Genomic DNA, 25,361 nt, shown 5'->3' with positions numbered 1-25,361 from the left:
AAGCTGTGGCTGCTTGGATTTGTGCCTGTCAGTACCATCCTTTTAGCCATTGCAGTACCCATGTAATAATACAGTGACTAATGATAAGTTCTTTACAGCTACTGGTAATAATTTTGTGTAAAAACTTAACCATTTTTTATTACTATAAATACATATATGTTTTTACATCTAAGGCATTACTGTTTGTAGAGGTCTACATCATTTGTCTGAGAAAATCAATGCTAAGGTAGACCCACAAGAATATAAACCAAAGACTCTTGCCAAAATATACTGCACCACCTTTCAAATTCAAAGCTTTTTTCAATGCATTTTTGAGAATAACTGTTTGTTGCTTTTTGGCTTCCTTCTTGAATCAAGATAATCTCAGCATCTAACTAAAGAGAAAGCAGTTATTGAACCGATTTAGACTCATCAATCACACTTAGCCAAAAAATTTCATCCATCCAGATATCTATAAGTTCAATTTCCTTTAAAAATCTTGATTATATGCAACTAACGATTTTGAATAACTCTTATCTTACCCCGACTGTCTTAAATAAGTTTGACACCAAAACCTCTGCATTTTGCCCTTTTTGTGATTCTCAAAAGGCAGATCTTTTTCATATTTTCTGGAACTGTAAGTGCTCCTACAAACTTTGGTGTTCACTTAAAATTAAACTACAAAAAATGGGCTACAAAAAAAACACCCTTTCCTGGAGATTTGCAATGTTGCATATCCCTCCTCTAAGCTTGAAGACGCTACAAATACGTATACTTGTTATTTTTTTTTCCTCGATTAAATGTTAACTTCTGTTGAACTAGAAGGACAGGTCTTAACTTTCCTGAAGAGATTCATAAAATTGGCAGTCAAATACATAGCAGCCTATAAATACTTAATACATAGTCAAAAATTAAACCTGCGCTTTCTGAAATATTGGAGTTTACTATTTGTCCACCTTTCGCATTAGGGTCCATTTTTTTCCCATAATTATATTATAACTTGTGCGCACTTTTCTACTTTCTTTTAAAAGGACCTCTATGTAGTTTCTTAGTTGTAATTTAATTATAGGTATGTACTAAGTTTTACTGTTCACTGTTGCCATGTTATTGATGACAAATGTTTTTTATTTTTTTGCTGTTCTATATGTTTCAATTATAAAATTCAATAAAGATTTTTGACAAAAAAAGAAAGCCCTTATATGCTAGGAATGAATTTGATGTTGAGTATATAAACATTATTTTTTGCTTGTATTACAGAATTGCTGAGATTGCCACCAAGGCTTATTCTGTAGGATGTTTTTACTTCTGAAAATTAATCAAGAATATTTTTAAGAAGCCTGGGGGGAGGTTATTAGTTATGCACGTAATAGCTCATTTAGCTGCAAAGGTAAATGAAGGTAGTACTGAATAACTGACTGAGATGGTCTTATGGAATTATGGATTCATTCTCAAACATGACATTTTTTTGAATAGGATTAATAGATGGGTAACGCATCTTAATGGTTTGTGTTTTAGTTATGGAAAATTAGTCTGTTGTGTCTTCCTTTATGAAGAAAAAAATATTCTTAGCTTACTATTCATAGAAGATTAAAGCTATGAACTAATAATAAGGGCCATTATAGGCGTTATTGCACTCATTCTGTCAGTATCCATTTGTCTACTGTATGACTTTAAGCAAGTGAGTTAACCAGGCAATGCTCCTAGGACACATTGAAAATGAGTCACTACCTGGATGGATAACCTAGCTAATGAAATATTTAAGAAACTACATACATTGAAAGAAAAATGAAAGAAAGCTTAATTATGAATGAGAGAATTTAGATTGTTTATTTAGCGTACTTGGAGACCTGTCATACCCACTGAAAATATAAATCATTTTTGTAATAGTTACTTTAAATGTGTGTTCCACTTGTTTATCCCTTTTAAAGTGCCTTTACTTTTTCCTTTGTTATGTGCATTTGTGAATTAATTAACATATACTAATGGTAATGTTGCATACTGTTACATATGTGATAAAATTACACCAGAGCCACACTACATCTTTTTTTGTGAATTACAGCAAACCAGAGTGAGCATCCAGTGGTCCCAGGCAGGACAAAAGTCTGTCGTGGAAAAGTCCCTGAATGATTTTATCTATCTATTAATAGTGTTTTTTCTGATATCAAACATTACTGACAGTGGCCACAGTTTAGTACGAATCGATAGATAGATTTTATCAATTAGATTATCACCGTGTTCTGTCTCCTGGTTAGTGTTTGTACTACCTGCCCAAGCAGTTACTCTGTAGAAGCTCCATAGAGTTCCATCCCTGATAATATGAACCTTTTATGCTGTTTAATTTTATACCATAAGAGCTGATATAATCACCACAGAGCATCACTGGCAAAGCACTTCTCCCTCTTTTAAGTCTTGAAAAACCTTAAGTGCTGAAATGTATTTAATCTGGTTGACAAATAACAAGGATGATTAAATGTAGCTGTCTTGTAATGTCTCCAACTAGAACTTTATACTTAAATGTTAATTATGTTTGTGTTGAACCCAGAATAGTTTCTATGAAGACTGTTATTCCATTAGTAAATGTTATGTTCCCTTGTGCAGTGGTAGAGTTTACTGAAATAGCTTAACATTCATTTATTATGATTGGAGTAAGATTGTTGCCAGCTGTATTCAATACTACTTCATTGATCTTTGTTCTTAAGCCTTTTACTGGTCAGATAAGTTTTTTAGTTTTTACTGTTCTGCTACATTCATCATGGAACAGTTTCTTACACAAGGGCATTTGGCATAAATGAGATAGAAATAGAGTTTGAAAGTTTTGGTACAATGTGATTAAAATACATGGGATCACAACCAAACATGGAGAAGTTATGCTCATTCTCATCTGCATTTTTTTAGGTGTGCCTTAGTAAAAATCATAGTACAAACATTTGGGGATGATCTCACTTTCCATAGGCAGGCTGCAATCTCAAGCAGGGAGAGAGTGTCAAATACTCAAGCAATAACGCCCGACAGGGTATGTGTTAATGTGCAATTAATGCTTGCCCAGGGATGTTGTGAGGCCTGGTGCCACAGGCAGAGGGCCTCTACACCCCTGGAAGGGCATTAATTACACATTAACAAAAACCCTGGAGGGCGTTATTGCACTTGGAGAATGGGGTCTCTGTAAGGTTGTTGTGTTTTACTTACTTACGTATTTTTAAGTACTATTTTTTTAATTATTTTTGATGTAAAATAGTTCCTCTGCCTAATGTTTCATACTTGCTGTAGTATGTGTTTATGGTGTTGGAGGAAACATTTTACATCCAAAATTTAACATCTTAAAAAAATCCATGTATTAACTTTATATTTTTGGTCCCTTACTCCTAAAAGGTCTAGTTTATTGCCAGTCATTGGAGACAGAAATTAATAAATACTGCAATAATGCTATACATTTGAGTTTCAAAATTTTATTTCCTTCAGATAATGACATGCATTTGAGCTTCAGATTTCATATCCTTTAGAAAATACTTGCTAACAATCTTAGCTATCTCAATTCAAGAAAGCTCTCAAGCAGTACTTCAAGACTCGATGGCTATGCCCTTGCGCCAAGCCTGACTAAATATTTGGTAACACTGGTGTACCAGTATTATATTGTTAATTTAAATCTATTGTATTGTAATTTAGTTAACCAGATGATAGTCATGTTAGATTATATAACCTACACTCCGTGTGGCTATTAGAGTGTGTTTAAATTGCTTGTAATTGTGTACTATGTTAGTTTTGCCTGTATTACTTCCTTTGGACCTTTTCTCCCTGGGCTTCTGCTGAAAATGGACATGTATCCAGTCGGACTATCCTGGTCAACAGATATAAAGTAAAAATAAAATAAATAAATAAAAAACCAACAGAAATCCTGTTCTAGCAACTTTCAAAGTTTATAAGAGCACTATTTCAAATGTGTTCCTATTTCTTAGCATCCCCCCCCCCCCAGTTATGTCAGGCTTTGTCCACATTTCTGATCTAAGAGGTTGACAGGTATGTCTGAAAGGTGTAGAGGTACATAAAAATGCTGCCACTGCTGCCAAGGATCATTTTCTCTTCACTCTGTCTCACATACTCTACCAGGGATTGTTCGATCACTTTCACACTTCACTTACACTCTCTCTATCTCTATATCTCACACACACACACACACACACACACACACACACACACACACACACACACACACACACACACACACACACACACACACACACACACACGCATGCATGCACACACACGCATACACACAGTACCTCTCAATTGTATGGATTTTCCCAGAATGTCCAGATTTTTGTAATATATTTTTGGTCCGTTTTTCATAAAATTGTGGCTTTCTGTCAAATTACTGGCAAATCATTAAAGATTGAAGTTAAATAATAATGACAGACATTTCAGTTTTATACTTCATACCCTTCAGAAAATTCATGCTAATGCAAAACCTGTTATTTCTATAAACTTTAAGTTTTTAAGAGCAATATTTAAATATTTTTCCTATTTGTACCACTTTTTTCATGGTTTCGTCCAGATTTTTTACTCTAAGAGGTTAAGAGGTAGGTGCAGTGGGCCATGCCACACATGAACACACACACACACACACACACACACACACACACACACACACACACACACACACACACACACACACACACACACACTCACTCACTCACTCACTCACACACACACACACACACACACACACACACACACACACACACACACACACACACACACACAGTGTCTCTCAGCTTTCTTGCATGCATTCACTCACATGCAAAGAGAAACATAAACACACAATGTACCTACACTTTTCTGTTTCACTGGAGTGATTGCTTTCTGTCTCTCTTACTCTCATACACGCATACACTCTTACACACACTCTTTATTTTAATTATTTTCTTTTTTTGTTTTACACTTGCTAAACAGCAGAAGCGCTGCTTAGCAAGTGTAAAATAACGACTCATGCCTTCCCACCTTTACTGACATGCACACATACACTCGCACACACAGACATAAACACACCCATAGACACACTTTCATTTTCAGTTTTCCTTTTCTTTTTAATACATTTTACACTCACTAAACAGCAGAAGCACTGTTTAGTGAGTGTAAAATAATGGCAGCCATTTTCTTTTTTCATTCCGAGCTCCATGGCGACCTGATATGCTGCTGTGAAGTGGCGGGCTCATTTTTCAGCAGACATTACTTGTACATTAATACCCTGCTGGAGAACGCTTGTTCTCCAATCAGGGTACTGATGTACAGTAAGCCCATTCTCTAAATAAAGATAATAATCTGATCCTAATGAAACGCATCGTTTATATCATTTGCACCTGTGTGCACAGTTACGCTTATCAGCCAATGCTCCTAGGACAACTTTTTGTAGTTATTTTTTTTTAGAAAAAAACAAAAGGATGTCATTAAGTCAAAAAGATGTAATTCTTTTTAACCAGACTAGTTATGCAGATGTAAATTAGCCTTCCCATGTACTCAGAAAATATACATGTTCTTGTTTGCTGTGGATATTACTGAATTAATAATAAGGTAATCAGTTGTTTGTGGGTAATAAGAGGAGAGGGTTGAGTTCTTATTCATATGCCTTTTTGCTTTGCCTTTTTAAACTACCTTTATTTTTCCAGGAAGGTTGAGAACTCAGTAGCCAGTGTTTTATGCTTCTAGACACCAAAAATTCTTCACAGAGGTGAGAAAGAAATATTTGGTGGTATGTTGCCCAAAGCCATAGAGGACTGAATTCATTTACTATTACATCAGTCAGCTCATCTAAAATGACCCAGTGTGATAAGCTAGGAATTTGTACGTATATTGTGATGTAACACAATGAAGTAATAATATCATTGGGATAGTAACACCAATGAATGAATTTCCACCAGTTATAAAAGAAAACCAAGCACTGATTCCCAAGCGAAGAACAGGTATTCCACTGAGTTTATTATCGGACTGACACGAACAAAATAAAACAATAAAACCATAAAATATGAAACCATTCAACGTAAAGCGCTTTTCGTCTGGATCTTATCCGGACTTCTTCAGACAAACAGTTCCATCCTAAAACCCGAAATTCAAATAGTTAAACACACAAAGCACTGACCAATCAAACCCAGCTCCATACTTAACTAGTTGTTAAAGTGACAATCTCTGTTAAAGTCGGATGTTATACTGTAATTACCAGATACTATATAACATATTCATTGTGTAATCAAACACTTATACCTTCCTTCTTACAGGTCACCTATAAATGGAAATGTTCGCACGTCTTAAAAAATTAGTACAACCATTGTAACAAGAATCTGTTTAAAATACAAACATTCTAACAAGTTGTAAACACTACTATAACCCCTTTAGGTTAGGTTCAATTAATCATCTTATCAATTTAAAGTGTTAACAAGGTTGTTATGTACTTTTACTGTCCCTTAGCACCTCATATATTTTGGTTTATTCCAGTAGTAATTATAGAACGTTATTTGGGACTTCCTTCCTCAAAGTGTTATTACACTTGTATGCGTAGGGATTATTATCTCATATAACAGACACTTAAATAGCCCCCCGAACAAAAGTAAGTCTGGTTTCCAAACTATTTACTTAATGAATGGTAATACCAATACCTATAGTCCTAGTAGATAATATATATGAACCTATAATGCCAGGTCGTTAACGTTCATGTTGCATATAATCCTATGATCTATACGTATCTACCCGACCACTAAATAATGTTAAATTAAGTCAAATTAAATTAATACATAACGATCTTATGAGGTGTTCTGTTCACCCAAACTCAATTCTGTTATATTAACTGTTTTAACATACTCAATAGACACCCTGTAAGTTATTCATACTCACGATATTGATGTTACATATTGTAGTGATGTTAAGTTACTAAATTTTGTTTATAAATCTAGATACATATCGTGTGTAAACCACGTTCCCTACCCTTGGGGAACCTACTTAAAATTTAAGTTTTACAGGGTCACTTTAGGGTGACCTACCTCCAAAGGCTTCTTAGTTTTAAAATACACGCTGTGGAGCATGTTTCATTGAGACCTGGATCCATACATGCTCGTAAGTGCAATTGCCAACTAACTTCCCTTTTCTCAAGCAATAGCTTCATATAGTTGTCATTAAAAAATTTACCTCCTGTATTGTTGTTATTTATTTGACAAATAACTATAAATTTGAATTTATGTCCAATGTTCTGCTCACAGTGTCTAGCTAAGGCATTTTCACATTTCTTCTTACTAATTGCGTATAAATGCTCGTATATTCTGTCTCTCAAACGACGGTCCGTCTTCCCTATATAGAATGACGAACATTGTTGGCATTGGGCTAAATAGACTATCAACCTCGTGTTACAGTTATATATGTCCCAAATTGCAAATGTTTCTTTTCTAACAGTAAAAGTGTTAGAAGTGTCAATAAAAGGACAATATTTACATGCACCACATTTATGTGTGCCTGAATTATTTTTCTTCACTTTACATTTTGTTTCTAAAAGGTTTTTCATGTTGGATCCCTTCCTAAAGGTAATGATTGGGAATTGGTCTATCTTACTAGAAACATCCTTATCCAGTGATAGACAAAACCAGTATTTTCTCACTACTTTCTGGATGTCTAGGGCCTCTGGGCAGTAAGTAAATGTGAATGCTAGGGAGAAGTTTTCATTCGCCTTCGAACCATCTATAATAATGTTCTCTTCTTCCCTTAGGCTAAGTTCTCTCTGTTCATGGGCACTATTAGTTGAGTTGTCTATTCCTCTTGTTAAATCAATTGTTGAATTTCTATGTAAAATGGGTATATATATCCCATTTCTCCTCTTTGTTTTTACCTCTTGAAATATGTCCCTTAAGAATTGACCGGGGTACCCTCTGTGACAAAACATCCTGCAAAGTAGATTACATTCCTGTTTGAAATCATCGTTCAAGGTTATCATCCTGGCCGCTCGTACGAGCTGGCCTTTCACCACAGATTTCTTTGCTTTGTGTGTTTAACTATATGAATTTCGGGTTTTAGGATGGAACTGTTTGTCTGAAGAAGTTCGGATAAGATCCGGACAAAAAGCGCTTTACGTTGAATGGTTTCATATTTTATGGTTTTATTGTTTTATTTTGTTCATGTCAGTCCGATAATAAACTCAGTGGAATACCTGTTCTTCGCTTGGGAATCAGTGCTTGGTTTTCTTTTATAATCATTGGGATAGTCATTGTAAGTAATGTTTCCAGATGTACTAATACATCAGGAATAGGAAATAATTCAAGTTAGTTTCCCAGAGCAATCTGGTTCTGTTTACTCAATAACTGATTATTTTTTGTTGTGCGTTATAAAAACATTTGGACACTTAAATCCCATATCGACCTTCCCAGCTTGGGTGTCTCTAAGCATCATCACCCATTACTTCATGTTACTACTGCAGATTCTAGCAGTGACCATATGAAGGAGTTCTGAAAGAGTCCACATTTTGATAGGTGGCTATAATGATCTTTTAGACTTGCACCTTATCTGGGAATAAGACACTGCTGTAACTGTGAAATGATGCATTGTGTATGTCTTTACATCTGCAGCAGTGTGCCATGTATATACAGTACTGTAGCAGCATGGCTTTGGGAAATTAAGGTATAAACAAAATGAATTGTATTACGAATAAGGTTTGAATAATTTGTAATATAATTTTATATTAGGACATTGCTTTTTATACCTCCTAAAACAGATGTGATGCCTCTGTGTTATAATTTTGGTTATCTGAATGTAAAATGACCAGGATGAGCAGAAGTATACTGGTTATACTGGTGGTCAGTGTGTCAACAAGAATACACATTCTGAAATTGTATTCATGTTCACAAATGCACCACAGCAGTTCAGTGTGTGGTGAAAAAGGTAAGGGTGGGGTTCAAGAACTGTATTTACCTGTGTTATCATAAAATACCATCTGCAAGCATCTCAGGCCTGCTGAAGCCTGCTTGAAGGCAGGCGGACAGAACCAAACTTTCATTTCATGCATTGGGCCATCTCTGAAAGAAAAGGCTTTGCACTAATGATGGAGATGAGATACTTCAGGACAGATGACAACTGACAACAACAGATGAAATGAACAGTGAGCAATATCACACATAAGACTATGTCCATCACAGCCATGAATAAAAAATATTTAATTTATCTCATCAAGTTATTTTCTCACGTTGTCTCATCACATGATATGCATAACACCTTAATGACTCCACTCTGATCAGGGAAACCACTACCTGCCTTTAGTATCAGAATACAACATTAGTTGTTGTGATTTTGTTCTAGTGCAATTCTTTTTCACAGAAATTCTAGAATGTTTAGCAATAAGGGTCAGTTTATGAAACACTTATACCACACAGCACCTCCTAAAATAAAAAGTAGGCTCCTTTGTCCAGTCACGTTTACCGCATAGTGACGTTCACTATGCATCCTTGGTCCAGTCACTTTTACCGCATAGTGATGTTCACTATGCATCCTTTGTCCAGTCACTTTTACCGCATAGTGACGTTCACTATGCAGCTGAATCAGAACAACAGTTTTAGGTTATACTCTGTATGTTTATTCTGATATCAAAATCTTAAATTATTACTCATTTAAAATGTTATTGTCATTGCAGTGTATTATGCAACAGCATTATACATCACAATATCCTTCTGTCTGTGCTGGAGACTTGGCTTGCCATCCAGGCATGTTGTAGTTACTAAAATGCTGTTTTTTTCCCTTTTTTACTAGCTGAATGTGGCTCATCAGTAAGTGGAACTCAGGGAACCCTTCTGTCACCAAACTACCCCCAAAACTACAACAATAACCATGAATGCATCTATTCCATCCAGACACAAACTGGCAAAGGAATTCAACTGAAGGCCAAAGTTTTCCAGCTGCAAGACGGAGATATCCTTAAGGTTGTATTTGTGTGTTGTAAACTATGATAATAATAAAAAGTAGTCATTTTAAATTCAGGTGTATGGCATTTATGTAACAACATACTAAACAGCATACTCCATCTAGTCTGATCTTTCAAACTAGACATCACTATACAATGTCAAATGATATAAACTTTATAGCAGTTATGCTCTACTGTTGCATACACTTTTCAGTTTTTTAATGCTTTGTTTCTATATTGCTGCTAGATGCAAATCAGCAGAGTGAAAAACAAAGACAAGGATATCAGTACTGAGCAACATTTTATTGCAAAGTTTGAAATGTGCTAAACATTATATCTAGCTCTTTTCTGCAGAATATTGCAATAGTTTTTAGTTACTATTATTATTCAGCTCTTCTAAAGTCATAGTGCTTTTTAGCAGGTTGTATATCTCTTACTGTATCACTTCTCTTTGGTAATGTTGCACACTCAGCTCTAGAATTAGCCACTGTAGCAGGAATATGAAAATATGTGCATTTGCTTAAATAAACAAGAACCAGTACAAAGCTGGTGTGTGTTGGGAACTGGCTTAACCAAATTTGAACAGCGGTGCTGATGTGCACTTGGGCCTGACTTAAGCAAAGTTGAATAGGTGCAGTGCTGGAGTGCATTGGGAACTGACCTAACCAAATTTGAACAGCAGTGCTGATGTGCACGTGGACCTAACTTAACGCAAAGTTGAGCAGGTACAGTGCTGGTGTGCATTGGGAACTGGCTTGAGCAATGATGAATTGTTGCAGTACTGATGTACAGAGGAAGCTAACCTAAGCAAATCAGGTGGAGGACTGGTATGCACTGGGAACTGGATCTCTGACATGATTCAATGACTATAGAAGAGTGTGCAGAACATGTGTATGTCTCTGCAGGTGTATTGATGAAGTGACAGAACTCTGCACATCCTTTGTGATGTTACTGTTGTATCAGAGAAGTCTCAGGATTTTGGTGGTGGTTGTGTTCTAAAGTATTAAATTCTGTTCTGACCTACCAAATATGGCAAGATACTCCTTGCATTTGGTTTTGCCCCTTATGCCACTAGTAACAGCATGTCCTTGGGTTGTGTACCCTCCTTTTAACATAGAAAAAGCTTTCAGTATGTAGCACTGGCTTATTTTTTTAGAGGGCACATTCATGTATAGGTTGTACAGTACAGTCGATGTTGCTGAGATGCTGTCATTATCATAATTTACTGTCTCAAATGTGTTGTAGATATAGGTACTCAGTGAATGTATTGAAGGATTTTAAATATAGCTGTACAGGCCAAGTGACTGTTAGCTTTCTTACTCAATTAGGCCTTTGTTTTCCTGTCTATGAACATAGGCTGTTTGCAGACTTAACAGCAGAGTATATAGAGTCCCTTCTGATGCTAAAGCTATATCATTTGCTTTATCACTTTTCCTTATTCACCAGAATATTGTGATCAGTATGAGTGCAGTATGTCCGCAATGTTTTTCTGACACAGCATCACTGACTTTACAGTTGAACAACTGACCAAAGAATTATCCTACAGCCAGCTAGAAACTTTGACAGAGGAAGAAATAGTTGTTTTCCATGTGGGATGCTATAGATGGGAGCATGTTACAACAGACAGGATTATGGAAGAAAAAGCCCAGGTGTCTTACAGAATAGATAATAGTAAAGTACAGGTTAAAGCTACAATCTCTTTCAAGATCTTTTGCAAAAATGTTAAGATAGACTTAAGAAATGTAAAGAAAGGGTTTTAAAGATACCACAGATTCAAGGCCTCCCCAAAATCCATAAAAACATGGGTGAACCACCGATGAGACCCATTGTTGCTGGGGGTGGATGGGTGACCGAACATCTTTCGGTCTATGTTGAGAAATACCTACATCCTATATTAGCTAAGAGCAAACATGTTCTGAAGAATACTAAAACTTTTCTTTTAGACCTTTACGACTGTCTCAAAGATGCTACCAATATGGATGAATTTATTCTGGTAACGTTGGACATACAGTCACTCTTTACCATCATTCCCAATCATATAGGCATTCAATATATTGCAGACTATTTGCATGAGAATAGTGACTTTACCTTAATACAGATAGATTTACTAACACACTTCCTAGAACTAGTTTTAGAAAATAATTTATTTATCTTTCATGATACTATCTATAGGCAGCAGGATGGTGTTGCCATGGGGACCCCATGTGCCAACACCTATGCCAACATGTTTTTGGCGCAGTGGGAAGAGACTACCCTATTTATGCTTGAGGAATTTAAGGCACATGTAGTCTTCTATCGACGTTTCGTCGATGACCTTTTCATCTTATGGAAAGGGAGAGATGATGAGTTAGACACTCTCTTTGGAAAAATGAATAAGCTAACAGACTACCTCAAATTTACTATGAAGAGCTCTTCCTCGAGAATAGACTATCTTGACTTGTATATAGCAAGGCTACCTAATGGATTATTTAATACTGGTGTGTACCGTAAGTCATGCTATCGGAATAGTCTATTAATGAGATCTAGCATGCATCCTCCCCATATATTTAGAAATATCATCAAGGGTCAAGGGATGAGAGCCTCCAGGCTAAACCCCTCCAATGATGGATTCTTGGAGGAATTGGATAGTCTAAGACAGAAATTGATGGGTAGGGGATATAACAGATATGAGATAGATGAGCACCTAACAGAAGCAGCAGGCTGTAGAGATGGAGTAGCTGCACCATATTTTGGACCGAGACTGAATCTAAATAGAGAGGAGCATATTTATGGTAACCCCATTGTGAAGATTCCCTTCTTCTATACCAGTGATAGAATAGAATTACATAACATTATTCATAAGAACTGGTCCATCTTACAAGTAGATGGAGAAATAAGTAAGATAGTAGGTGAACATCCACATTTTTTATACCGTAATAAAAAGAACCTCAAGAGGATGCTTTGTTATCCCAGGGACAGATATGTACCCTCTGATGATGGCCATACAAAACCCTGTGGGCATTGTAATTTTTGCATATACATAGATCAGAGTAAGAGCTTTTTCCATCCTAACCTGCATAGAGAATTTAGAACCTCAGCCATTGCTGACTGTATGACATCTCATCTTGTCTATCTAGCTGTATGCCAGAGATGTTCTTCATTTTATGTTGGTAAAACCAACAGACCCTTCAGGGATAGAATACGTGAGCACATCTAACACATTAGGAAGTATCTGGCGCATAATGCCCTAGCCAAGCATTCCATGCAAAATGATGAAAGTCATACTTTTTGATTTCGAGCTTTAGAAGTTATTCCACCAAGTATACGAGAAGGGGGCATCAGGAACCATACTGAGTCTAGGGAGAATAAGTGGATCATTATGTTAAGGGCTGATAGAAGAGCAGGACTTAATGAAAGGGCATCCATAAAACCCTCATTGAGAAAACGTCGTAATGTTAGATAATATTAGATATATGTAGGTATATAATTATGGACACATATTTATATATCTTTCTTGATATATTCTTGACATATTTTATTTTATTTATCTTTTCACTATATGATTTATTTGTTTTATATATATATATCTATATTTTTTATGTACTCTCTTATATATATTTTTTATGTATATATTTATACTTTCATATTCTTCATATCATGAACATATCTGTTATGGTACATGTACTATGTCGATTTTGTGTACTGGTTCTTAGATTATGTTATTATCTTTAGAAGGATAATTACATGTGTAAATGCATATACTTAGCACATGTATTTCTTCTGTTTTTACATCTTTTATTGTGACTTCTATATATGCTCTGAATATTTACATATTTATGTACTATTTAGAGAATGAATCAACTAGTGTATGTCACTGATACACGTTGCACCTTTAAGGCATTAATTGATGTAGAATTCTGATTGGTTATTTATTTTTTAAATTTGTGTATAAAATGTTGTGAGTGAATGATTTTTATTTATGGATCCAACGAAGCTATAAGCGAAAGTGTGCTTATCTGTTCTTGTCTTGAAGAATAAAACATCATTGTATCTTACATTTCCGCTTTTGCTCCGTTCTTACTATATATATATATATATATATATATATATATATATATATATATATATATTTTGTATGCCAAATGATAGTTTTAGTAAGAAGGGATATAGCATCAAAGTTTGTGCAGGCAACAGAATCCTTTGGACCCACAATGCAGATGAATGGATAGCATTAATGATATTATGTATCAACATTTAATTTAGGCAGAGCAGTTCTTGGTGCTTGTTTGTACCTGGAATTAGCTGGATACTGTATACCTTTCTTTGTCACTGGATTAGCAGACTGGCATACAAATGTTAGGAACATGTATCTAACATTAAAAAAGTAAAACAGACAAGTAAGTTCAAAGAGTTTTTATGACCTAAGATTTGCGTCACTGTTTAACCACATTTCTTCCCTAAAGAAAAATGCAACAGTTAAAAAATATCCATATCTGCTTTATCAGAGGTAAGGATCCTCAGCACTTCTGTTGCTGGAAAGGTAGAAAGGTCCACATGTTTTCATGTTATAAGATGGCAGTTTGCATTTAAGTTTAATTAGAAGAGGCTTTGATGAGAGGCAGAATAATGAGGCGCAGTGAAAGGAAGGAGACAAGACATTAATTAATAAGAGTAAACACAGATGATTTTGAATTATTTAAAAATTGCTCATAGTTCTTAAAAAACTTTCAAATTAGTCTGAACTCCATTGAAGAAGCCCACAGTATGCATTCCAATGACATTGTGGGGCTTCAAAGGGCTTAAATGAAGTTTAAAGTGCAGATGACAAAGACCATAGCCACTCAGGAAGAGCTGACCCTTGAGGCATCATGCAGAACAAAAAATTTGCACTTAATGTAATTCCAGAAAAGTTGAAAGACACCACCTGCATTGTCTTCATGCAACTACAAAACAGCGAGTAGAATAGGATTCCTCAGTCAGGGGAACTCCTTGATAAGGTGCAAAGGGACTATTTTGCTACAGTGGCAAGGAAGAGAACTCCTTGACCTGTCATCATTGTCTTAGAAATGCCAGTTAGTGGATGCTGTATTGGCACAATTATGAAAGATAGGCAAGATCTCAATATGTTTCGCAAGCTTTTTTTTTTGTGAAAACTGATTTCTCTACCCTTACTAGAACTCAGAATTATCTTTTTTCAGCTGTGAATGCTGTGAAGGTAGCCTCAAGTTTGAATTACTTTACTTGGTTACCTTAAGGGTATTTAGTACAAATGCCACAAAGTCCTTTTGTGTACCGAGCAGATGCTGGATGAAATATACAATTTACCAATCAAGTAGCAGCGAGTCAATCAACTGGGCTTAGAGCAAGGAGATACTCTACCAGTGAACAGTGAGAGCAGGGGAAGTCTCAATGCACAAGCTGTATTAAGCCCATTCCCCTTTCCAAGAAAAAAACCTGGATGAGGGGAGGAAGTATAGCCATGAGAACTTGACAAGGGCAATGCAGGATGAATCAGTGCCACTGAAATTATTGGAAAAGATGGAGGAAATTGAAGGAGGTCAGTGATGTAATAAACTTGACTGGCAAATAAATGCAAGGTTCTGCCTACGGACAATGATTATCTAATTCAGTATCGGTGCTGGGCAGAAGTAATATGTAAATTTTCTCTATTAAACTCTAAAGCCGGGGTGTAGAGCCAGTCCTCTCATAGTAAGTCACTTCCTCCAAAACTTGGTCTCAGGTCTTTTGGAATCAGGCCCTTAGTGTTTTACTTGTGTTTACACCAAGAACAAGTGTTTCAGAATCAGGGCAGACTTCCAACAGAATAAGTCACTTACACTGAGAGCAAGTCTTTTGGAATCTGGTCTTTAGTGTTTTACTTGTGTTTATGTTTGGGAAGAGGAAGAGATAACCCTCTGTAGGGGCAAAGGTAAGCCTTGTAACAGTGAAATAAGATGATTATGTTCTTCGGAGGAATTGTTCATTATGTTACAAAACTAGGAGGATGTATTGATTTTAGAGTTTGTCACTGTAAGTATATGTTTACATTTGCACCTTCCTGTTGGGGATATTTAACTAAACTTAAAATGCAGAGGGTGAAGAATTTGAAAGATTAGAGCACAATTATTGGAATAAATAAATAATGAGTGACTACATTGTTTGTAAAATCAAAGGAGGCTTTGACTAAAGATTTGAAGTAGGGAGGTATGGAGGACTACTTGTTGTAAATTGTCATATAATTGGTTTGCAGGACAGAAATATTATGCTAAATGTCATGGCGCTAGAAAATAATACAATATATGAGTGGCATTCTCTACATTTTAGAAAGTCAGAAATTTTGGAAAACAAATTTTTAAGATTGTTTGCCCTAAATGAGGATTGAAGTAAGGAAGATATGGTGTCTGTAAAAGTGTTATAAGTTTTTGGATCAGCCCCAAAGAGGGAGGGGAGGGTAGAGTGCAGGATAGGCATAGCCGCCAAAAAATACCATGCATAGCAGTTCAGAGATGAAGTGTGATCTATACACTAAGATGAAGTGTGATCTATACACTAAAGCTTAGTTTAATAACAGAAACAGAGTGACTCTAGATGGTTTTCTTAATTGATTGCTTAAATGTTTTTGTCTGTAATTTCATGGAATGTAAATGGTAATGGAAGATCAAAATAAAAGAAGAATATTAACATCCTTACTCTGTAACACGATTGTTACAGGAAACACATTTATCTGCCTAGGAATTACATTTTTCTGGGATTACAGAGCAGCATAAAAATGTGAAACTGGTGGCCAGAGGTGGCCAGCTGTATGCTTTGTGGTGGACAAGGGGGAAGGTCTACCATAATAAAGTTTCTTTGGCTTTGGAATATGTACCCCCCACACACATATACACAAAGTTTTACCAGTTAAAAAAGGTTTTAATGGAAGGATACGTTAACAGACGGGATCAATATTATGTGAGGGGGACTGGAATGTTGGTGACTTAAAAGATGCATGAGGTGGACTGAAGAGTGTGTGCAACTGTAGAGGGGAAATCGTGAAAAGTATTCCAAAGCATTTGGAATTAAAGACATGGGGACAGGAGTACAAACTATATCCCAATATACGAAGTTTGATCCTGTATCCCTTAATATGAATTGGCAAGATAGGATATAGCAAACTAGTGAGCCCATAGGCCAAGTAAGAAACTTAGAGATACACCCAAAATTAGATTCCAAGACAGGCACAGGAAATGTTGTACTTACCTGATAAAAGGAAACATTTTAGGAAATGTATAAAATAGCAATATAATTATAAAACAGAAAAAGTTTAACGTGATCCTGAGGCTGAAAATGTTTAAGGAGGAGATGTGGGAGAATACAGTAGAGAGTCGATTATCCGATCATTGATTATCTGAAGTGTCAATATCAGAACCAGCCTTCCAAAGTTTTCAGGTAGGAAAAATCGTAAAGTCTGAATATGTAAACATAAGTATTCAATTGAGCATGTTTTCTGAGCTTGTAGCCAGCTCTTGTGTGAAACATATTTTTTTATTGTCCACTAGAATCACTGAGTGGTTGAAAAGTATATTCCTCTGTGCAGAAAAAAACAAGATTTTAGAAGTTCATCTGGTTCAATTATATGTTCGATTATCCGAAAAGTCTGATTATCCGAACTGCCCTAGGTCCTAATTAGTTTGGATAATCGACTATCTACTGTAGTAGGAATTTATATATCAAAAAATATAGTTTTTTCAAGGCAGTTAAGAGGGCTCACTGAAGGAGAATTAGGGAGATATCAGGAGGATAAAGAAAAGATCATGGCAGACTTAAACTGGATATAGGAATAAAAGGTAGCTTCTTTGAAACTAAACTTTTTTTATAGAAATCTGGCAGCACAAAAAATATTGGCCAGGACAGTGTGACATAGAAATAGCACAGAGACTAATTACTAAATTTAGGAACCCTATAGAAATTATATGATGGTGAGAACTGTGGGACTACAGAAAAATAGGATATACAATTGACATAACTGTGTCAGACTCTAGATTCAAAGAAAATTATGAGGGAAATTAAAATTAGCTTGATGGGACAAGCAACAGGAAAGATGCTTGGATCAGATGGCATCACAGATGAGGTATGGATGTTAGGGGGGGATAGGTTAATAAAATAAATGTATTGCCAAGGGAAGGGAACAATAATAAATCTCTTGCCTCTTATAGACCTATTTCAGTCTTGAATAGGTTCATAGGTTCATAGGTTCATACTAGGCTATCTGCCCGAGGGCATTTACAAGCCTAGCCCATAGTTTTGTGGCTTACTCCACCCCTTTAGTATGGGGAACTATACCCATTATTTTGCTGTGCCTCTGTCGAGCAGTGACACTGAGGTAATCCCAGGGGTATATCTGCGATCTCCCATCCATTGGTCAAGATTTCTCTTGAACAAGGCCAGCGAGGTGCTCTGCCTCACATATACCGGGATTTTGTTCCACAGCATAGGGAGTCTTTGGGTGATGAATCTATCCCTCCAGCACGTCCTATTAATAGCCGTGTCGAGGTTTAAGTCTCCTGCCCTTGTGGCTCTGACGGATCTAGATTTTTTGAGGTGAAGCATATTCATCAAATCTGGGTTTGACATGGCCTTGTATGTCAGGCAAAGGTCACCTCTGAGCAAGCGGTAAGCGACTGAATAGAGCTGGGGTTCTTTCAATCGGGCAGCATAGGACAGATTTTTGAGACCCTTTATCCTTTTGGTGAGGAACTTTTGTGGCCTCTCCAGCTGCTGCAAGTGTCGGGTCAGATACATTCCGAATGGGGCATTGTACTCAATCATTGGTCTGATGAGTGATGAGTAAAGGGAGACTATGACCTCCCTTGATCTAGATGTGAATCCCTTCATGATAAGGTGGGCAATGTAGAAGGTCTTCCTAATTACTTTAGCTACATGGGTGTCGAATGACAGGCTACTGTCAACCTGGGTCCCCAGGTCCCTGATAACTTCTTCTGTGCTCAGTGGATTGCCACCTATATGGTAGCTAGGGGTAACCTTGTTTTTCCCGAAGGGTATGACTATGCATTTTTTGGCATTTAACTTTAGGCCATGGCTCTGGCACCAGTTATCCGTATCTGTGAGACCCTTCTGAAGGATATCTGTGTCAGATGTGTTTTCGACTATGGCCCAGTTTGCAGTCATCTGCAAACTTTGTCAGCCATAACCCTCCTGTGTTTGCTTGTACTTCCGAAAAGTAGATGCCAAACAAGAGTGGGCCCAGGACTGAGCCCTGTGGGACACCACTTGTGACAGGCTTTGAGTCTGACATGGCGCCAGCAACTCTGACCCTGTGGGTTCTGTCACTCAGCCAGTTTGCAACCCATCTTGTGATGTATGGGTTAACATTTAAGCTGATGAGTTTTTCAATGATACCCGAGTGGGGTATTGTATCGAAGGCCTTCGCCAGATCGAGGTAGGCTGTATGGACTGCCTTTCCCTCATCAATGACTTTGGTGACTGTTTTGAAAAAGTCAACCAAGTTTAAAAGGCATGATCTGCCTTTGACAAAGCCAAACTGGGTTGGATCCAAAGTCTGCAAATTCCCTATGTCTTTATTTATGAGTTCCATTATGATCCTCTCCATGGCTTTGCAGATAAGGCTTGTCAAGCTAATGGGCCGGTAATTTCCAGGGTGGGTGGAGGCACCGCCTTTGTGAAGTGGGACCACAGTTGCAGTGCGCCATTCCCTGGGTACGTATCCAGAGGTGAGACTGTGATTAAACAGCTGTCCTAGCTGTGGGTTTAATTCCTCGTTGAGTTCGTGGAGCACACAGCCGGGGACACCATCAGGTCCCATGGATGCTGTGTTTTTTGCTTTGGAGAGAGCAGTTCTCACTTGGGCGTTAGAGATGTTTGGGGGGCTGCAATCGTTTGGTATAGATATCTCTCCTTTTGGGGGTGAGGGGGGGGGAGTTTGCACTGAACCTGTCAGCCAGTATGTTGGCAATGTCTGTAGGATCAGTAATCTTCACATCATTTTGAACTAGTTCTGAGCATATCTGGGAGTTTCCTCCCAGGTTTCTAACATAGCTAAAGAAGGCCTTATGATTGTCTTTTGAGTCTTTAGCTATTTTTCTCTCAAAATTTGCTTTGGATGATTTTATGAGAGCTCTTAGTTTTTTACTTATAGTGATCAAAGGTGTCTTACCTTTTAAGGATTTTGCTCTATCTTGTAGTAGCTTCCTCCTTTTGTTGTAGAGTTTGTTTATGGCTGGGGTCCACCAGACTGGACGCTTGCCTTTGGTACAAAGAGTCTTTGTTTTGCTTGGGATTGCCTTATCCATGCTGGTAGAAGGCATTTGTAAGTGATTCAGCGGCTTGAGTACTGTTTTCTGCCGTCTCGGGGGCCATAAAGGAGACCACACTAGTCTTTAGAAGTGTGAAGTCGGCTTTCGAGAAGTTCTTTACTGTGGTCTTTTTTATTTCAGGTGGGGGTGGGATGAGGACCTCCAGCGAGCTTAGTTTGTGATCTGATCTCACCAGTGAGGGGTATACTTCCGGTGTTGAACATTGTGCTCCCATGTTCGTGATGATGAGATCAAGTATGTTTTCTCCTCTTGTGGGGATGGTGACTAGTTGTTCCATGGCATTTGAGTTTATGAATTCCAGGAACTTTTGGGCTAGGGTGTTTGGGCTTGAGTAGTGTTCCCAGTCTATATTAGGGTAATTGAAGTCACCTAGTATGATGGTGTTTGGTGATACATTTATCCCCTCCAGTGTTTTCAGGAAGGCCATGTGAGGTTCCTGAGTTTGTGAGGGTGGCCTGTAACATGCTACAATTTGCAGAGCAGTCTTGCCTATGGTTAATTGCACCTGGATGGTCTCCGATGCATCGTGCGTTGCCACCAGTCTTGAGGTGTGGGTGTCCTTGATGAATATGGATACCCCCCCTCCTTTCTTGTTATTGTCCGGATTTTGGGGCCGGAAAGCATGATATGAGGTAAAACCTGATAGTGCTGGGGTGCTCTCAGGAGCCTTGAACCAGGTTTCTGTCACAGCACAGACATCGATGTTCTCCATACTGAGAAGGGCCTCGAGTGCGTGCATTTTGAGATTTAGACTTCTGGCATTGAGCAGCATTACCCTTAGTTTTTCCTTTTTGTGTTCTAGGGTGGTAGGTTTAGAATTTGAGCCTTGCCTAAAAAGGCACTATGGGGTGGCAAGAGCCTTTGCCAATATCCGGATTCCCAGGGGTGACAGGTGCAAGCCGTCCCTTGCGAAGCAGCGTGGCTTGTCCAGCATGTCATCCCAGGCAGACAGACATTGGATCCCCTTTGAATGACACCAGAGTTTAAGACAATTGTTAAAGCTGATCATCTTATCTCTGTATTGTGGCATCATTCTTGGTGAAGGTAGGATACTGCTCAAGGTCAGGGTCATACCTGCCTGGGCTACATAATCAGAGAGCTCCTCAATGTCTCTTTTCATGTAGTCCAAGGAGGTACGTCTCAGGTCGTTTACACCAGCGTGGACAATGACTGAGTCGTATTTGTACTTGCTGTTGAGAGACCCGAGTGCTTGCATTATGTGGCGGATTCTATCGCCCGACAGGCAGCTTACTGTAACTCTCTCCTTACTCAGTCTGGTGAGCGGGATGTCAGTGTGTCTGACTATGGAGTCACCAATGACTTGTGTGTCTGGCATTGTGTTTGGCCTTAAGGGCTGTGACTGTTTGACACTCTGACTGTGAGGTCTATGTGTTTCAGGTATTGTGTTCTGAGGTGGTGGTTGTTTGCGTGTCTGCTTTGGTGGCCTCTGCTGTTTTGGTAGATTTTTGATCAGAGCCTCCGAGTATGTCTTTGTGTGTTTATGTGTATGATTTGAGGTTGTGATGGTACTATGTGAGACTGGGTCTATAGTGTGTGTGGTAACCTTCTCCTCCTGACTGGTCTTGCCAGTCCTATGTTGAGAGAGCTCAGCCTCCAGTTTGGCCGTATAGTTGCATCTCTCGCATGTATTTGTGTTTTGTGGGAGGAGGAGAGGGTTGTCTGTGTACATGAGGCAATTGTAACATTGCCTCAATATTCCCAGGTTCACCAGCTGAGCAGGAGAGGACACTAGCAACTGATCCCTCGACATGCTAGAAGGAATAGACAAAAAAACTTTAAAAGAGATTCCGGGGGATGTGGGTGACCGAGAAATGGGGGTTTGCCTTTTTGGGGTACTATCTATGACAAGAGTGCTGTATCAAGGTAATAAGTACTGTAGGAGCAAGTGCTAGGTTTAACAGATAGAGAATAGTCTACTTGGAGTCAAGTAGAGATGATCTTTTTAGTTATAGGATACGCTGATTAGATCAGTAGTATAGTTCGAGGAAGGTAGTCATGACTACAAGGACTTTGTGTCCCTCCTAGCTAAGAGAGCTGCTGGGATTTTGCCATGAACTATAGACCAGTTCCAGTGTGGATTTGTTGAAGGGAAACAGGCATTTAATAATATCGACAGAACACTTATGATACGAAAGGAAGCAGAAAAACAGAAAGGCCCTCTATTAATAATAAACCTGGCTGTGGAGAAAGTGAGAACTATACGTTTAAACTAATGGCCAGGACAGATATTCTTAGTGCTATTATAAGACTTATAACATCTGTGTAGATGAGCTCTGAAGGAAAATGAAATATAGCAGAAAGTCAACAGGGGCATTCAATCTGCAGAGAGGCATCAAACATAGGTGCCCAATTTCATCATTGATGTTTGCATTCTATATAGAACCATTAGCAGAAAAGATAAGTTCTAACATGAAGGGGTATCACTGGTATAGAACATGTAACATGAAGGGGTATCACAAGTATGGAGCATGTAACATGAAAGGGTATCACTGGTATGGAACATGTAACATGAAGGGGCATCACTGGTATGGAACATGTAACATGAAAGGGTATCACTGGTATGGAACATGTAACATGAAAGGGTATCAGTGGTATGAAATATTTCATAAAATAGCACTATTTCCTGATGATGTCCTGATTTATCAGACTGAAGTGAATACTGGGTTGTATGTTCGGTGTTGAAGCAGTTTGAAGCATTCATGGGGTACAAAATTAATGTATGGAAAAACTAATACTATTGCATATAACTATGCTCATACAAGTGGATTAGTACAGCAACACCCTTACCTATATGGTCATATTCAAATAAGGTACTTGGGAGTAGTATTAAACCAAATGTGGGTGATGCAGCAAAAGAGAAACTTAAAATGCAAAGAAAATAAGGGAATTCAGATTGCTGGGCAGAGACGTGTTCAGCAAGATTAGAGTCACAAAAATGTTCTTAGTACCCTGAATTCTGTAAGTGGGCCAATCGTGTTTTTATACTCCAGAAAACACAATATGGCAAAGGCTAGATAAAGAGGACAGGGTTTTAGCTGCAGTTCAAGAAATGTAATAAGGTTAATCGGGTGGGATATCATGCATACAAGATGATGGAGATCTATTTAAGTAGTATTTCATGTAGCAGATGAAGGAAGGAAATTCTGTCATTTGGTTCCTATTACAAGGGCTCCACAAGGAGACAGCAAACAGTAGTTACTTATGTCTGGGCAAGGATGCAGTCAGATCATGAACACTGGGAGCAGATTGAGAAATCAAATAAAATTATGGAATGGTTGGAAGCCAAGGGGAAATTTAGCTTGGCCAGCAGGGATCAGTTACTTTATCTTAGTCTGAAAGATGAGTGACAAAAATAAGACAAGCTCTTGCAGGCAATGATAACCACCCCAATGACTGAGTTTTTATCAGAACCCAGAAAGAGAGGGAGAAATGAAAGACTTATAAATCAAGCATATCAATAAATAATAGATTAGTGGTGCAGGTTGAAGGATAGAAGAAATGCTAGGAGAGAAAGTTTGAACCTGATGAAGCTTAATGTCATCCTATTTATTTAAATAACATCTTTTACATGGCATATTGTGCTGTAATTTTCCTTAAAATTTTGTGATTTTTGGTTCAGCACATTGCTTTATTCAATTGATTTTTCTTTTGTCTAATCTATGGGGAATCTTCAGTAAGAGTATTAGACAGAAATGTAATCTCTGGAATTTAAGAGTAATCTCTAAACAGTGGTTATGTAAGAAAGATGGGATTGATGGGATACTTGTTTATTAAAGGTTTCTGAAATATTTAAACAGTGGTTTTGGGCTGCACTGGTAGGTATTAATCAGAAATGTTAATAACGAAAAATCTCACGAGCTCCTGGACAGCCTCTACTTCTGTCTGTGATTTATTCTGCATGCAAATTTCATGATACATATGCTTGTAGATATTGTCTTGTTATTAAAATGTCTAATAAAGCATGGCCTCTACAAAGAAAGAGAGAGAGAAAGAGAGAGATAAGAGATTGTTCTGGGTATCCTAAAAAACATGATGAGATCATCATTGCTAACAAAAGTCAGTTGCAGAAATTCAACCCTGTATTCTGTCATATTTGAACTGATGTGGAAGTAGTAATGTATTGAGTACAATAAAGGAGATTAGAAGGGGCACCAATATTTGGTAAAATGTTGTATGGTAAGATTAGGGAGAAATATGGGCTTATTGTGATGACAGTGAGTGAACTAATTAAGCCTTTTCAAGCAAGTCTGTAGTTGAAAGAGAGGGAAGAAAGACCTAAGATTTTAACTAGAAGCACTACTTGTGTACATATTAAAATGCATTATTAGTAGCCATTGCTAAAACTAAGAATGTGGAGGACAGTTATAGGTTCATAGGACAATACTAGGCTATTGGCTCAGAGGCCCTTATAAGCCTAGCCAAGAATTTCACTCATGTTCCCACAAAGTCAGCACCTGTTTTCCCTGTCCAGCAGGGACACAGGTCAGATCCCAGGGGTATATTTTCTGTTTCCCATCCAATCGTCCATGTTCCTCTTAAAGAGGGGCTAGTGAGTTACCCTGCTTGACATGGAGAGGGAGTCTATTCCACAGATGGGGGAGTTGTTGGGACACAAATCTATCCCACCAACAAGTTCTATTAATGTCACAGACTAGGTTGAAGCCTTGTGTGCAGGTTGTGTGAGTAGAGTTTGACTTATGGATATGCAGCAAGTCCATCAAGGCTGAACCTGAAGCAGCCTTGTATGCCAGACACAGGTCACCTCTGAGCAGTCTGTACGAGACTGAGTAGAGGGACAGGGATTTTAGCCTATCGGTATAGGATAGGTGTTTGAGACCCGGGATTTTCCTGGTCAGGAAGCTCTGTGGTCTCTCCAACTGTTGCATGTACTTGGCAAGGTACATGCCGAAGGGGCATTGTACTCAAAAATTGGTCTGATAAGGAAGGAGTACAGGAATGTTATGACCTACTTGTTCCTGGATGAAATACCCTTACTTATGAGGTGGACCATGTAGAAAGACTTACATACAATGGATGCAATGTAGTGGTCAAACGTCATGTTGCTATCAACCTGCATTCTATTTGGGTACCCAAGTCCCCCATGATTGATTGCATGCTTAGTGCATTGT

The 25,361-nt window shown here is 37.9% G+C and overlaps 1 protein-coding gene across 1 annotated transcript in view; it reads left to right on the top strand.

The window, feature by feature from the left end:
• The window catches only part of LOC122792225 (CUB and sushi domain-containing protein 1-like), a 3,080,606-nt gene that overhangs the window by 1,046,681 nt on the left and 2,008,564 nt on the right, over window positions 1-25,361 (top strand). The window contains exon 17 of the mRNA XM_044059969.1: window positions 9,748-9,917. Within this exon, the coding sequence (XP_043915904.1) occupies window positions 9,748-9,917 (170 nt within the window). The remainder of the gene's footprint in view (window positions 1-9,747; window positions 9,918-25,361) is intronic.

Source organism: Protopterus annectens, chromosome 1.part2 (assembly GCF_019279795.1).
Source record: "Protopterus annectens isolate FY-2018-M chromosome 1.part2, PAN1.0, whole genome shotgun sequence".
NCBI classification, from domain to species: domain Eukaryota; kingdom Metazoa; phylum Chordata; order Ceratodontiformes; family Protopteridae; genus Protopterus; species Protopterus annectens.
This window is presented reverse-complemented; position numbering and strand designations above follow the sequence as displayed.